Source organism: Populus euphratica, unplaced genomic scaffold (assembly GCF_000495115.2).
Source record: "Populus euphratica unplaced genomic scaffold, PopEup_1.0 scaffold46.1, whole genome shotgun sequence".
Classification (NCBI taxonomy): Eukaryota; Viridiplantae; Streptophyta; class Magnoliopsida; order Malpighiales; family Salicaceae; genus Populus; species Populus euphratica.
The window spans coordinates 3,120,782-3,134,909 of NW_011499852.1; the positions used below are offsets into that span (position 1 = coordinate 3,120,782).

General features: G+C 34.0%; 2 protein-coding genes across 3 annotated transcripts in view; both read right to left on the reverse strand.

Moving 5' to 3' along the window:
- LOC105121968 (uncharacterized) overlaps positions 1-14,128 on the reverse strand; it is a 30,476-nt gene that overhangs the window by 281 nt on the left and 16,067 nt on the right. The gene's annotated exons all lie outside the window — the stretch shown is intronic.
- LOC105121970 (mitogen-activated protein kinase-binding protein 1) lies at positions 532-10,376 on the reverse strand. Of its 2 annotated transcripts, none has more exons than XM_011020859.1 (20): positions 10,180-10,376; positions 9,870-10,088; positions 9,448-9,556; positions 8,975-9,340; positions 8,834-8,889; positions 8,238-8,484; positions 8,099-8,154; positions 7,657-7,906; positions 7,328-7,491; positions 7,047-7,189; positions 6,871-6,972; positions 6,508-6,646; positions 6,186-6,272; positions 5,949-6,110; positions 4,947-5,303; positions 4,185-4,366; positions 3,976-4,094; positions 2,526-2,836; positions 1,993-2,211; positions 532-1,669 (listed from the first exon to the last, which is right to left on the reverse strand). In XM_011020859.1, exons 1-20 carry the CDS (start codon positions 10,237-10,239, stop codon positions 1,172-1,174), a joined length of 3,846 nt encoding a protein of 1,281 aa, XP_011019161.1. In that variant the 5' UTR covers positions 10,240-10,376; the 3' UTR covers positions 532-1,171. The 2 variants fall into 2 exon arrangements, with proteins under 2 accessions (XP_011019161.1, XP_011019159.1); XM_011020857.1 differs by having other exon boundaries at positions 4,185-4,369.

The window sequence follows — 14,128 nt, forward strand, 5'->3', positions numbered from 1 at the left end:
AGGACAGTCTAATTGAGAGCCCTTTACCCCACACAGACATACAGCTCATATTTATTCAGAGCCTTTTTTATTTTCCCAGTTTAAGAACGATGTAACAAATGATAGTCCACTTTAAACAATGCCTCTGTTTTGGACCCCGCATGCCTACCAGTGCAACACTCCCTCCACATTTTACCCATCACTAGGGTTTTATCTTGATTTATTCAGGGAGGACAAGGACGCAATTTACTCCATGCGGCATCTTCCCCATAGAAATACAGGGATGGCTCCATCCTTGATGCCTTCCCGGTACAAACCTGTAGCATCCATCTATTTTACGGCACTTTATTCTGGGGTTCGTTTTTTGGGCTTGTACATGAGTTGTAGTCTCTGCGGCTCCTACGGGCCTCTTTATAGAGTCTAAAATGGCCATGATTAATCTAATCTTTAGGGATTTGATGTACATGAACACAGTTTCTAATCCTTAAAATTCTAGCAATCATAGGTTCAAAAAACCTATGGTAATTATTCATGTGGAGTGAAGGAATCCCAAGAAAGAATTGCGAGTTTGGCATGTTACTAAAGCAAGACAAAGTCATACATACGTACAAGAACATATTTTCCAGGCATACCTTCATGGGGATTTACAAATATTCCAACATATCTCTGCTAGTGTTATCGCTAGTGCTAGGAGAGCTACATTATTGACTGACATGCCTTGAAACTTACAAGAAAGGAAACCAAGTCGTGTAGTTTAATATTAAAATCGCACGAAAAATCATAAGCAGAACTAATTCTCAAGGGTGGGAGATAGGAAAAAGGTAAAGATGATCCTTGCTTTTGCCCTTTTTCTTTTCTTTTTTTTTATTTTAAAGTATTGAGGCCCATGAAATATGCACAAAAGCATGTACATGAAATGTACAAGCAAAGAAAGATCCAAAATCTTTCACCATTCCTTTTAGATGGATCTCGGCTTGCTGATTCCAGTGCAACAAGATCATGGCTTCACAAAACTTGTGGCAATGAGGCTATCAATGGGCCAGATAAGCATTAACAGGCCCACCTCTACTTTGAGCCGAGTTGGCAGTTGTTGGTCCGCAATTTGAACCCTTTTTTATTTTACATGGGCTCCCTCCTCAAGTTGTGGGGTCTAGAACCTTTAGTTTTGTGACGTTGAAGGATGAAAAACAAGTTAATCCTTGCTCTTGGTTAGGTTCTTCTTCAGTATCTCAACTACCCTTTCGGATAGACTCTCAGCAAATGTTCCTAACAAAGGTTCCAGTCCTGAAACTTCAACCCTACTCTTGCATGAAATGTGGCTCCTACATTGCACCAGTTCAGCAATTGCATTGAGCTTATTGGCGATTGATGGAAGTAGCTTACCTGCATCGCCATATAACTTAGCTCCGGGACTGTTTGATATTTCTTCTGTGGAGACCATGGTTCCTAATTCTGAAAATAAATGGACTGCATTGTCAGCTGCTTTATCCAAATTTATTAATGCTTCCCAGCATGCAGTTAGTCTTTGCTGCAGATTGTTTGCTTCAGCTTCAGGAGTGCGTTCCTTTTCATCCATGGCCTCTGTTAATTTCATGTTTAAAGAATCTTCTGCGAGATCACAGTTGGTCAGTTCAACTTGTGAGAGAGCATGAGTTGAGATCAGCAAGCCCTGTGTTGAGTTCTTTAGGTCCTGCAAGAGGCATAAACAGCCAAAACAATTCAATGTAGCGATCTGGGGTTGTCTTTTCTTTGTAGGAAGTAAGAACACATTAATTCCTTGAAGCTGTTCTTGAATGGTATTGAAACGTTGTCTTCAACACATTGTACTAGAATTATCCATAGAAAAAAAAAACGCAAATATTGTTTCTTAGATATAATAAAACAAAACCCCACACGTAATCATCAAAACCTTTACCTTCGACTTTCTAGTTTTCACTTTTTCCAAGGTCTGTTAATTTAAGTACAACAAAAGAACATGAACCATGAGGATTTGAAACAAATTGAAAGACAGACCTGTTTAGAAGATTCTCTCTCTTTCTGTTCTTCCGGATTCTGGGTCATTGGATCCTCTAAGGTAATATGCGGGACAGATTCTGCCTTGTAGGTCGAGATTTTGTTGTGAAGATTTTGAACAGGAGTATCAAACAGGCTCTTGCCTCCTCCAGCATAGTCCTGGCGCACCACATATTTTGCAGAGTACCTTCTTCGAACAAAAAGGTTACTTCCGTCCACCTATAAACAAGATATTACATGGTGAATATCACTGTAACTCTGTAAAGCTTCACGTCCTAATTATTTGGGTCAACGAAACAGTGGTATTGTATTATATTTCCTCTGTCCTATTATTTTAGTATGTCATCGAACTCTATTTGGATAAATACCTATCAGTTCAATTTCTCACAATCCAATTCTCAAAAAAAGTGGTCAAAATATCTATGTTCCTTATCATGTAGCAGTTTGTAACATTTGTGCATACCAAAACCCCTGCTCAGTCCCCAAAATGAGTAGAAATATTTTCCACATATACTGCAAAAAATAGTACCAACCTTGCATGTGGTTGATAAACTGCCAAAATAATGCTTGAAAAAATCACTTCCTTCTGACTTCATATGATCAGCTACGACTTCCATTGCTTCTTGAATTTGGCATCTCGATTTATGTGAATGCAACTGCTCTGTCACATGACCAGCAACTGCCTTATGGCATTTACTTGTACTGTGAATGCCAGATAAATTTTCACTATTCCCAAGAAAGCCATAATTATTGGAACAGGCATGTCTTTTTGAACTAGCTTTGCGCTCCTCTTTTACAGCAAGGTTAGCTTGCGCGGAAGAGCACTCAGCATTACTTAGTATTTCTGTTGAATTTTGTCATACAACAAACCAGTTATTAGTAGAAGAAAGTTATTTTAAAACAGGAATGACTTACAATCTCTAATCATGGGCTTTTAATGTTCTATAAACTTGGCCTTCAATAGATGCTTGGCAAAACACCTAGTCAGGAGATGCGTATCATATTATAATCACAGCACCACCATTTAGCATAATTTAGTAGATTCCGTGAGAAAGCTAAAATGAAAACAAAATATTAAATCACAAACAAGAGGGGGAACTGATCTACGTCAATTTAAAAGGTATATACTCCGAGCCAATCCTTTTTCCATGTCAGCAACACAAAAGGATGGCCAGTGTTTACCAGACAAATGTTCCAACAAACAGCAATATCAAGCTTCAAAATGAAATCCCCTAGAGCATGATTCAAGCAAGTATAGCTAGTATTTTCCACAACCACAAGGGTCATGACACAGACAGGATGCAACGAAAGAGAGAACAATGTGATAGAAATGCAAAAGGGGGGGCAATAAAAATAGCTCTCTGCACCTAGAACCTTTTTTCAAGGATCATAACACAGACAAATTTGATTATTTAGGCAAAAGGTCTATCAAACCAACTTCATCAATACATCAGATAGAATTTTACTTCAATTAGTGATGGAAAGAATTACTACTGTAAATTAAACCAGCAATGACACAATTGCTCAATTTGCAGACAATGATGTCACCTAGCTAGCACCCATTGAGTTTATCAGTATTTCGAGACAAACCAGAGAAATATGCTTCCTCCAAAGTCATTGTGTAGCCTGCGGGAGTACTTAATAACTAGTACCTGTGTGCTACATAATATTGTGGTTCTTATAAAAATAACTATCCTAATGGGTTGGGAAATCACATTTACTGAAATTTTCCAAGCACTGAGTAGGAGACAGTGAAGGAATGCTGACACAACCACATGAATTCATGACAAGGTGATGCATAAAGCAACTTAAGGTCTTAAAAGTGTGCTACTTGATATCTGTATCCCCTCTGGTCAACATAATATTTCCTAGAGAAGTTACAGTAGGCTTGGTCAGAAAACTGTCATATTTATCCTCTGTGCCAGCTTTGTTCATCAAGAAAAGTGACTAAGATGTCACGGGGGAGAATAAGATCAGCCTTACTCGAATTTGGTGAGGCAACTAGCATGTTCGGATCTGCTATATGAGGCATCTCCGGAGAATTGAGTGGATCCAAACATACAGTATAAACATTGAGCCAACGTTTGTCCATGGCAAAGCAACTGAAGCACAAATGTGGCAATGAGAAGGAGAGAATAGAGTGCCTACTATTTCCAACAAATAGTTAATTGACATCACTAATGCGTGCTTACCTAACAGTATCTAGATGCGTTGGTGAGCTTTGGCTGTTTTCACTAGCAGAACTTCCAGATAAGCTACTGATGTATGACTCCCTGCTTCCCACAACAGTACCGAGTGGACTTTGAACTTCTGGGCACAATGCACCACATTCCCCACCATCAACATCCAGAGGGCAAGTTTTTAGTTCTGGTTGCTGCTGTGGTAGGCATCAACAGTAGGAACCATCAAGGAGAAGATAGCAATCAGAATAAGAAATGTACAGAATATCTATACTTCATGAAACTTGCTACAGAGCTAGAAGAATGAGTAAAAACTTCTTGAACAGATAAAGTAAGGGATTTACTTTTAGTAAATAATTCCAACTGAAATTTTAAGAGTTTTTATTTGGCAGAATCAACAGCATTCGATTGATGAACAACTTAACTGAATATACATGGTATATGAAGTCCTAATGTTTATAATGTTGTGAGTTACTACTGATGCCATAAATAGTATGGTTCATTGTTTTCTTAAACATCTCAAACCAGCACAGACATCTGTTATCCAGTACATTCTTAAATTCTACATATAAAAAAATAATTTCTGGAGATTAATGAAGTTCAAAAGTCTCGCTTAAAAGTGTGCTAGAAACATGCTGGGATAAAAATCCTGAAGTGAAATATTATAATGCAAGCAAAGGTGCGTAAAGGAATATGAAATTTGATTTTATTAACAAACAAAAAACCTAACAACACATGTTTTCGTATTTGTATGTTGAGGTCCTATAAAATTACCTGAAATGAAGTGAAATCTGGATTTTTTGAAACACTATTAGAGCCTTCAACTTTAGTTTGTGCCCATCTTGGAAGTCTCGAAATGCTGAATCTAAACATTGAGATCCGTGGAGGCCGCTCTCCTTGATAAAACTTTTTTTCTCCAAATTGGTTGGAGTTTCCAGGCAAAAGTACTTTTTCAGCATTGTATGTGCACTGCTGGTCTTCTGCTTCAGAAAACACGATTTGATTAAAAGCAGATGGTGGGCCCAGGTCTTTTGGGGACAAGGGAACAGCATTTTCCTTCATTCGCTGCAGCATCCTGGAAGACATACGACTCGGTAGTTTCCACACAAAAATACAACTATCGCCCCCAACCTGACAACAAATTTAGGGATGCGTGCATCATATGAGAAAGGAAAGGCTATGCAAAAGCCATGTTAAAAAAAAAAATTAAAAAAATCATTTTTACTAATCAGAAAAATAAAAATCAGTGATCATAAAGGGCATCATTGGATGGTGCTGTCAAAAAGATCTTCAGCTAACGAATCGCATGCATGCAAGCCCACACGTCTTCCCATACCAACATGAATTTTCCTATCTACCCTTAGATCTCTACCTATGTGCAAGTAATGAGAAAAGTTCAGAAGGAACGGTTCCTATTTATCCTCATGCTATGTTATTCAATCAATGACGATCCAATATAGATGCTTTTCAAATCAGGTAAACCTATAACATGAACCAGAAAAGTGTCATATGATTATTCAATCAATGACGATCCAATATAGATGCTTTTCAAATCAGGCAAACCTCTAACATGAACCAGAGAAGTGTCATATGATTATAATGTGAACTGATTTATGTTGAGAGAGGCAGTATTCTGCATCATTAGATTATAGAAGCCTGATGACTCATGGTGATGAAGCTACAAATATATGCATAATTACGAGTTGGTTTAGTACAGAAGATTCCATAGACATGATGCATGTTAATCAACAACTAATAGGCATGATAAGGACTCACAGATACCACATGCTTGCAGTCAGGCAAAAAGATCACACCAGTTATTACTTCACCATGTCCCACAGCTCGTGTGACCAACTCTCCACTGATTGCATCATACATGCACAAAGACTTGTTAGAGTAGGAGCATGCCAAATAACTGCAGCTTGGGTCCATTGAGACCTGTAAAACATGATTACTCTCAGCTTCTGAACATGATGATGCTGCATTGCCAAGCTAATCATTAATATAACTCACCTTTATTGGGTCTCCAAAATCTTTATCCTGCTTGAATGATCTAGTTAGCTTCCCAGAAGCAATGTCGAATGTGTTTATCTTCTTATCCTGTTAGGAGATCAACTAAATCAATAACCATGCAAGTTCTGGCATCCAAAAATTAGAGGACGTTGCTACTTGTGTCATAGGCTGCTAAATCAACAGATGCTTTGTTTGGATAATGTAAACACATGGGGAGCAGTTTGATTGGGTGCACTTAAACCGGTAGTGGACACTGGAAGTTCCGCTACCCACTCATCATAAAATAATTCACTCTGTTTAGGAAACTTTTAATGTTAGTTACCTGCCCAACTGTAACAACAAACTCCATTGCTGGATCCAAAGCCATGTCATACACGGTTCCATGAGACGCCATTTGATGATGACGTCGAGAGATCTTACAACAGCTCTCTGCAACACAAACATCTCGGAACACCAGTGACCTATTGAAAGAAACAACAAGGTCAACTATGAAAGAGCACCAGCTAAAAAATGTAATAGCAGTCATAATTTGTCTTAAAACTGACCTAGTGCATGAAAAAAAAAGTTCATTTCAAATACCAAAATAGATTGATTTCATTCCATTCTTTTTTCGCAAGCTCTCATGAAAATTAAAGTTTCAAAGGTTTCTTAGTGCATATAAAAAAGTGAATATGTAGCGGCCTACCTATCAGCACTGCAACTGAGAATCTTATGACCATGGAAAGTGAGTTTTACAGAAGTCACAGCAGCTGAATGGTCATCAATACTTCCAATGAGATCAAAATTCCTGAAAAGTAGAGGAAACCTAATCAACCAAGAGAACAAACAGGCTGAAAAGATCATGAACTAAGTAAAGTTAACCTTTCGACATCATAAAGATGGATAATTCGATCTCGCCCCCCTGATGCGAGGAAGCAATTGCTATCCACCACATCTCCAGAAATAACATGTTTCTTGCTTGACAAGCTGAAGCTCAATGAAAGGATCTCTGCATCATGAATGCCCTGCCAGAATAGCCCATATTTATTCATCTCATACTGTACTTAAACTTCCTCTCATGCGAGAACATAACTTATTGGTTTATGTTGATTTGTTTCTTGAAGTAAGCATTCCAAAATGATAGTTAGGTGCCTAATTTTTACCTGAAAACATGCATAATCAGAAGTTAGTAGGTTATATATGTGAAGATTTCCCTCGCAATCACCAGCAACCAGGTACTTTCCATCTGAACTAGCAGCCATTGACCGAAACCCTTGAGTGTCAACTCCTGCCTCTGCAGTGTCTCGCTCCAAAATCCCAGAACTTACTGCATCAACAAGGACAATGGAGACATTCGACCAGGCAAAAACACCAAGATGAGTTCAACAAGTAACTACTATAAGGCTTGCCACATGATCTTAACATTGTTCATGCATCTGTGCATATACAATTTTAAAGAAGGGTGACGGGCATTGCAATCTTGGAAATTTACCTAAACGTGTGCCGCCCATTTGTTTGGCCTTCAAGGATTGATGATCTGCATCATCCTCTACCAAATTGGATTGCAAAGTAAGATCCCACAACCTAATAGTGCCATCTGCCGAGCATGTTGCAAATGAAACTCCACCAGAACAACCTCTTGCAACACATGCTAGAGATGGATCGTGCATGTTTTCACAACAAAGATTCTTGACATCCCAAATGCATGCAGAGTGTGAAACTAATGCATAGCACCTTGTTGCCTGGAAGGATAACAAAGGTTAGGTTGCAATGAGCTTGCAATCTATGTACAAGTTCCATTAAAATAACTTTGGAAGCCGAACTTGGGCAACAAGCAATCAACATGCATGGAACAGAAAATAAATGAAATGTATAAGCTTTTCAAGAAAATAAACAAGAACTACAAGAACCAGGAATACACATTAAGCAGTTACCTCTTTCATATCATGAATATTCCATATATAGAGAGTATGATCTCCATAAACAACCACTACAAAGCACAAAGAGTGGTTATTTTAAGTTGCAATCAAGGTGGATTCACACCAATAAGAAAATAAACGCTTAAATGCTTACCTAACTTTTCTGATGTAGAGAATTGACAAGCAATTGCATCAGGCAGAGCAGGCACAAGTTGAGAATCCTTTTCAACTTCTGTAGTCTGAAAATGAAAATTAGTGTCCCCCTGGAAACTTTTGGCATTTGAATATAGCAGAGTTCCAGCATGATTGAGTGTCTCACTAGTAAAGAGTTTTACAATTCCATTACAACAAGCACAAGCAATGAGCTTATCGGATGCAGATAGTGCATAGCCTTGTTCTACCTGCAATTTAAGATTTAAAATTGGAAAACAAAGAGCTGAAATCAGAAAAAATGATGTATTTAGCAGACATTGTGCAATTTTGATTCTTTCCCATTCAGAAAGCTTTAATCTATCAATACAAAACTTACAGTACCATCAATCCAGCCATTGTAATTTATGGGTCACAACACAGCATTCAGAATAGAAAAATTGAAATTAGGTCTATGAAAAATTTATTAGGTTGTGACCCCTGCGCTTCTTTACAAACAGAATGAACTCCTGGGGAATCAAATCACAATCTACCTTTGCTAAGACAGAAGGTGATATCTAGAATCCATCCTGAATATATGAGATAATTATGTAAGCACACCTTTAAGTCCACCGTCTTTCTTACTGACAGCCCAGAATCCACAAGGCATAACGTACCTGTAAATAAAAGAAGCAGAATTGGACTAACATCAAGAACTCCAGTGCATTAAACATCATAGAGTGATGGTATAGGAAATCCAACCTTCATCCGTCAACACATAAATGGGAAACAAATCACCAACTTGTTCAGCTGTGACAGGACTATTATTCATCCCGATCGCAGATGTGACAGAAATGAATGAGCTTCCTTTCTGAGGTCCAAGATTAACAGGTTTTCCATGCATTGCAAGTGATCCTGTCCCATTACTTAAGCGAGTCCCTGGAGAAGATCCAACTGTCCAGAATTTCAAGTGCTTTTTTCCAGCAGTTACAATGAATTTCGCATCGGACGAGAAGCTCACAGATGTAACAGCAGAACAAGATGAGCTTGCTTTAAGCTTGGTCACCAAAATCCCACTTCTCCAATCCCAAAGATATATGTATCCTCCAACCGAAACAACATGCTCTCCTTGAAATACCAAAAAAAACAAGAAACACGTGGGGATAAAATTTCTAATAAGCTGTGACAGGAACCACTGAGAAACAAAAGCATCAAATTGATTGATCGGAACTAACCGTTGGGTGAGAAAGCAATACATTCAACTCCATAAAGATGACCCTTCAGTTCAGATACAAAACTCATGGTCGAACAGTCCCACATTAACACTGCAGGTTGATTCCCAGACTGCAAAATCATATCAGATGCATACAGATAGAAAAACACCTTTCTTAAATCACAACCTAACTTCTTTGAAAAACTTGTTAAACACATGTACCTTGAATTAAACATAATATTTTATCCGATTACAACCCGGACTTTTAATCACTGATTTATACCATTATGATCAATTAATTTTCATTCAAAATTACGAAAGCTCCTCCTACTATCATAAAAAATCGAATTCAATTCGCAATCACGTCTAATTGTTTGTAATCCATTACAAGACAATTAAACAAATAACATGAACTTTTCAAATTAAAAAATCAAATTTCTATACCTCTCCAGCAGCTATGAACCGGCCATCACGTGACATGGCAACACAAGTCAAGGGTTTGGGCGGTCTATGAGACACCAAGAGATGCGATTGAGTAGTTGAATCCACATTGTAAACAACCACAACACATCCTGCAATATAAGCAAATCTTGCCGTTGATGTATTTGAAGCTAGTCCGTTAGCATTCTTCGTTGTTAATCCAATAATTTCTTCCAAAACCAGCTGAAAATTTTTGAAAAACGCCAGAATTAGGGTTTATAAAAAAAGTTGGGGATCATGAGGGAATCTTTATAATATTAGTAATGGTTCTTACCTTTGAAGATGACGATGTTTCTGATTTCTTGAGTTTGCGATTGTTGATTTTCATTTTCATTATATTATTTTCAGAAAAAGAAAATCGTGATGCGAGAGAGAGAGAGAGAGAGATCTTTAACGACTAGAGAGATTGTATGGGGGAGGCCGTAGCCGTTCGGCTTTTTGAAGAGGAATGAAGCGGGAATTCTCTTCAAAATTGTAAATGAGAGGAGTTTTTATTAAATTATGCGTTACATATTTCAGGAAAATTGCGTTTGTTTGTTGGAGATAGAATTTTTTTTCAGAAAATGATTGGAAATTCTTTTTTGATGTTTATTTTGTGTGAAAAATAAGTTTTTTTATAACAAGTAAATGAAAAAAGATAATGTATAAGAATATACAAATATTACGTATGAGTAGGTATAAATATTAAAAAAAATTAAGAATATGTATAAATTATTAGATTAGTACTGTAATTTCTTCTAGATTTTTCTAAATATTTAACATTTCTTATTACATGTATATTTATTGTCATAATAAATAATCATTCTATTATATTTTGTGTTCTCATTCAATATAGAAAGTACTATATAGATAGCTAACATTATCTTATAGGTTTGGGGTATTTTGTTTTTTCAACATAAAAAAATTATGTTTAATCAATGCTAATATTTTTAAATAAATTAGAAAAATCTTACATTCTACTCATTCATTTAAGTTCAATAAACTTGATTAATTTAATAATATAGTAAATAAATCATTAATAGTAAATAAAGTTAGAAAGAATTTTTTTTATAATAATTAACTATAAAAAATAAGTTGTCAATACCATATCGGGATGAAAAAAAAAAAAAACTCATTAGAAACTCATCATGGCTCCAATGTGAACATCATTTCACCACTAAAAAGTGTTCACTAAGATGGTTCTAATACCACTATAAAAGGCTGTATGATGATACAAAAAAAAAAATTATACGTGCTATCAAAGTAATGACTTAAAAAAAGTAAACTAAATAAAATATCATGAAATGAGTATCTCATACTTAATTTAATTTAATTCAAAAATAAGTTTTGAAAAAAAAATTAAATTTAACAAAGAATAACAAATAAAAAGACTCATTTTCACTACTAACTCTTCCTCTCTCTCACCAGGACACTCTCTCTCTCCATATAACCAAAAAACCTATATTGAAAATGATTATTTAACCAAATTAGATTTTTTTTAATCAAATCTCTTAGAATCCCATGATTTTTGTGGTTAAAAAAGAACAAGTTGTCCCTTGAGATGTTTGGAAGCTCATCGTAGAGTCTAAGATTATTTAATAGGTATGTTTAATTTTTTTTAATCAAATTGAGATATCAAAATCTGTTAGATGTGTATTTTGTTTATGTTAAATATTGTCACTTGATTAATATATGTGTTATTCTCAATTGATTTACCCATAAATTGCAAAATGCATAGGGATTTGATGAGTACTAACTAAATCTTCAACAAACTCTAATTAATTTGAATTTTTCTTGGATAATGACAATATTGAGAGAAAAAATATGTTTTGGTCATTGTTTAACATAATTTATCATGTGTTGTTAGAAATCATAAAAAATTTCAAAATTTAGGTTGGTGGATCACTTGGTTCATCAAACCCTAATTTTTAAATATTAATGTAAAATGTGATTAATTGATATCTAATCATTAGATAACATTTGTTTATTATTTTTTTCATTTTTAAACTTGATTAAGTAAGTTTAATCTTAAAACTTTAAAAATCCTCAAATTATAGGTGATTGGTTATAGTTCATTAAACCTTAATTAAATAATACGTGATTGTATTTTGTTCACTTGATGTTAAAACCTATTATAGCCTATGTTTAACCATGGTTTAAGATAATTAGGCATGTTTTAACATTATTTAACAATATATATTCTTGCATTGTTTATCATTTTAGGTTACAAAATATCATATGTTGTTGTTCACCATGACAACTTGTTATACGTTGAAAAAAAATTGATGTTATAACTATAATGCTTCTATGAACATATTGTTCATGTATAAGCAATTCTTTGGCATAGACTTGTATGATTTTCAAATAAGAGATGACAAAGGAAATTGAATATTTAATGATGCATCAATGTTAAAGATGTTAAATTTTCACAAAGGCAAAAGTGATATATATATATATATATATATATATATATATATATGTTGATGTTAATCATGTTGTTGGTTATCTAACAATGAGGATGCCAATGTGTTTCGTAGGCAAGTTTGATGATAATAAGAAAACTAGAAAAAATTACCTAAAGGAAGTTGATGTTTAAAACAAAGTTATTTTTAAATTTGATGCAAATGATTTAGATTTTAATGATGTTGTTGTTGTTGTTGACATCATTATAAATATTGATAATATTGGCATGAATATAAATGATGACAGTTTTGGTACTGAAAAAAAGTGAAAGGACTGATGTTGGCAATTTAAGTAGTAAAAGAAGTGAAAGGCTTAATGTTGTCACTTGTAGTGTATATAAAAAAGATGATGAAAAGAAGGAAGATGATGACTTTGTTGATGATGAGGGGGAAGATGACGACTATGTTCCTCCCGATGAGAAAAGATTTGAAATTTACTAACAAAACAAAAAATAAATGGATTGATGACTTAAAAGATTATTTGTGTTTTAGTAAAAGTTTGATGGTGCTTGATAATCAAAGAATGAGTGGAAAATAAGCAGTGACAAAGATGATTTTTTATGTTGGAGCTTTATTATCTCAATACTAACCCAGATTAGTTGCATTGATTAAAGTATGTACAAGAACATATAAATTTGATGGGTTTTATCTTGGGTTGTTGTTAAATATTATGAAAAATATTGTATGGATCATTTATTGATGTCATAGAATGTTTAAACATTAGATTTTACTTTATGTTTATTGCAACTTAAATGTAAATTTTCTAGTGTTATTCATTTCATTTGATCATAATAAATAATATTAAAATTAGAAATATTAAAATTAAATACACTAAATTAGCTATTAATAACAGCTTTACAATTACAAAGCTAGTTTTTATATTGTGATTCTTAATCTAAATTCTACATAATTCATCTTTAATTTTCTTCTTTTTATCTAGTGTTTTATCGATATTATTTGCACATTCTCTTAATCCAAAAATTAATCCATCATTAATAGGTTTGCACCAAGAAATGAATGTATAGTCACATAATTTGTCATTATATTTGTAGAATAACTTATTTTTATTTATATATGTTTTCAATATTCTGAGAACTATTTTAATTCTGACAACTATTTTATATATATATGTGTGTGTGTGTGTGTGTATGTATTGCATTTCCTATTATTGAATTTTAATCAATCCATGTTGTTTTAAACTTATAGACTAATAACATTTGATGAACACAATGACATGTATTCGATAACATAAACTATATATTTTAGGTTATTGTTGATAATGTGTATTTTGGATTATCATTAGTTCTAAATAAGCTAGATTTTATAGTGGTGTGTTCTTTAATTTAATGATTATATTTATTGGAAATGTTAAGGGATGAAAAAGAGCATTTGTTAATAGTTACATTTACTAGAAATGTTGAGGGAAAAGGGATTGAATTTGTTATAAATACAAACATAATGACATTTTATAAATATAAAGCCATTGTTAAGGGTTACTTTTTCAAAATATTTATCAGCATTCACTGATAATTTTATTATTTTTAAGTGATTGAGCTTTTTAGTTATTAAGTTTAAAATAATAGTAAGCTTGTAAATATTTTAATATTTTTTATTGATTTTAAAATATTATTAATTATTAAAACTAAAGATGTAAAGTATAATTTCACAAAACTTAAAGATAAAACTTGAATACTAATCATAATGAAATTTGATTTTTATTAATTAATTATTTCAGGATGAAAAAACATATAGAGTTCTCAAAACAAAATATATACACTCTTT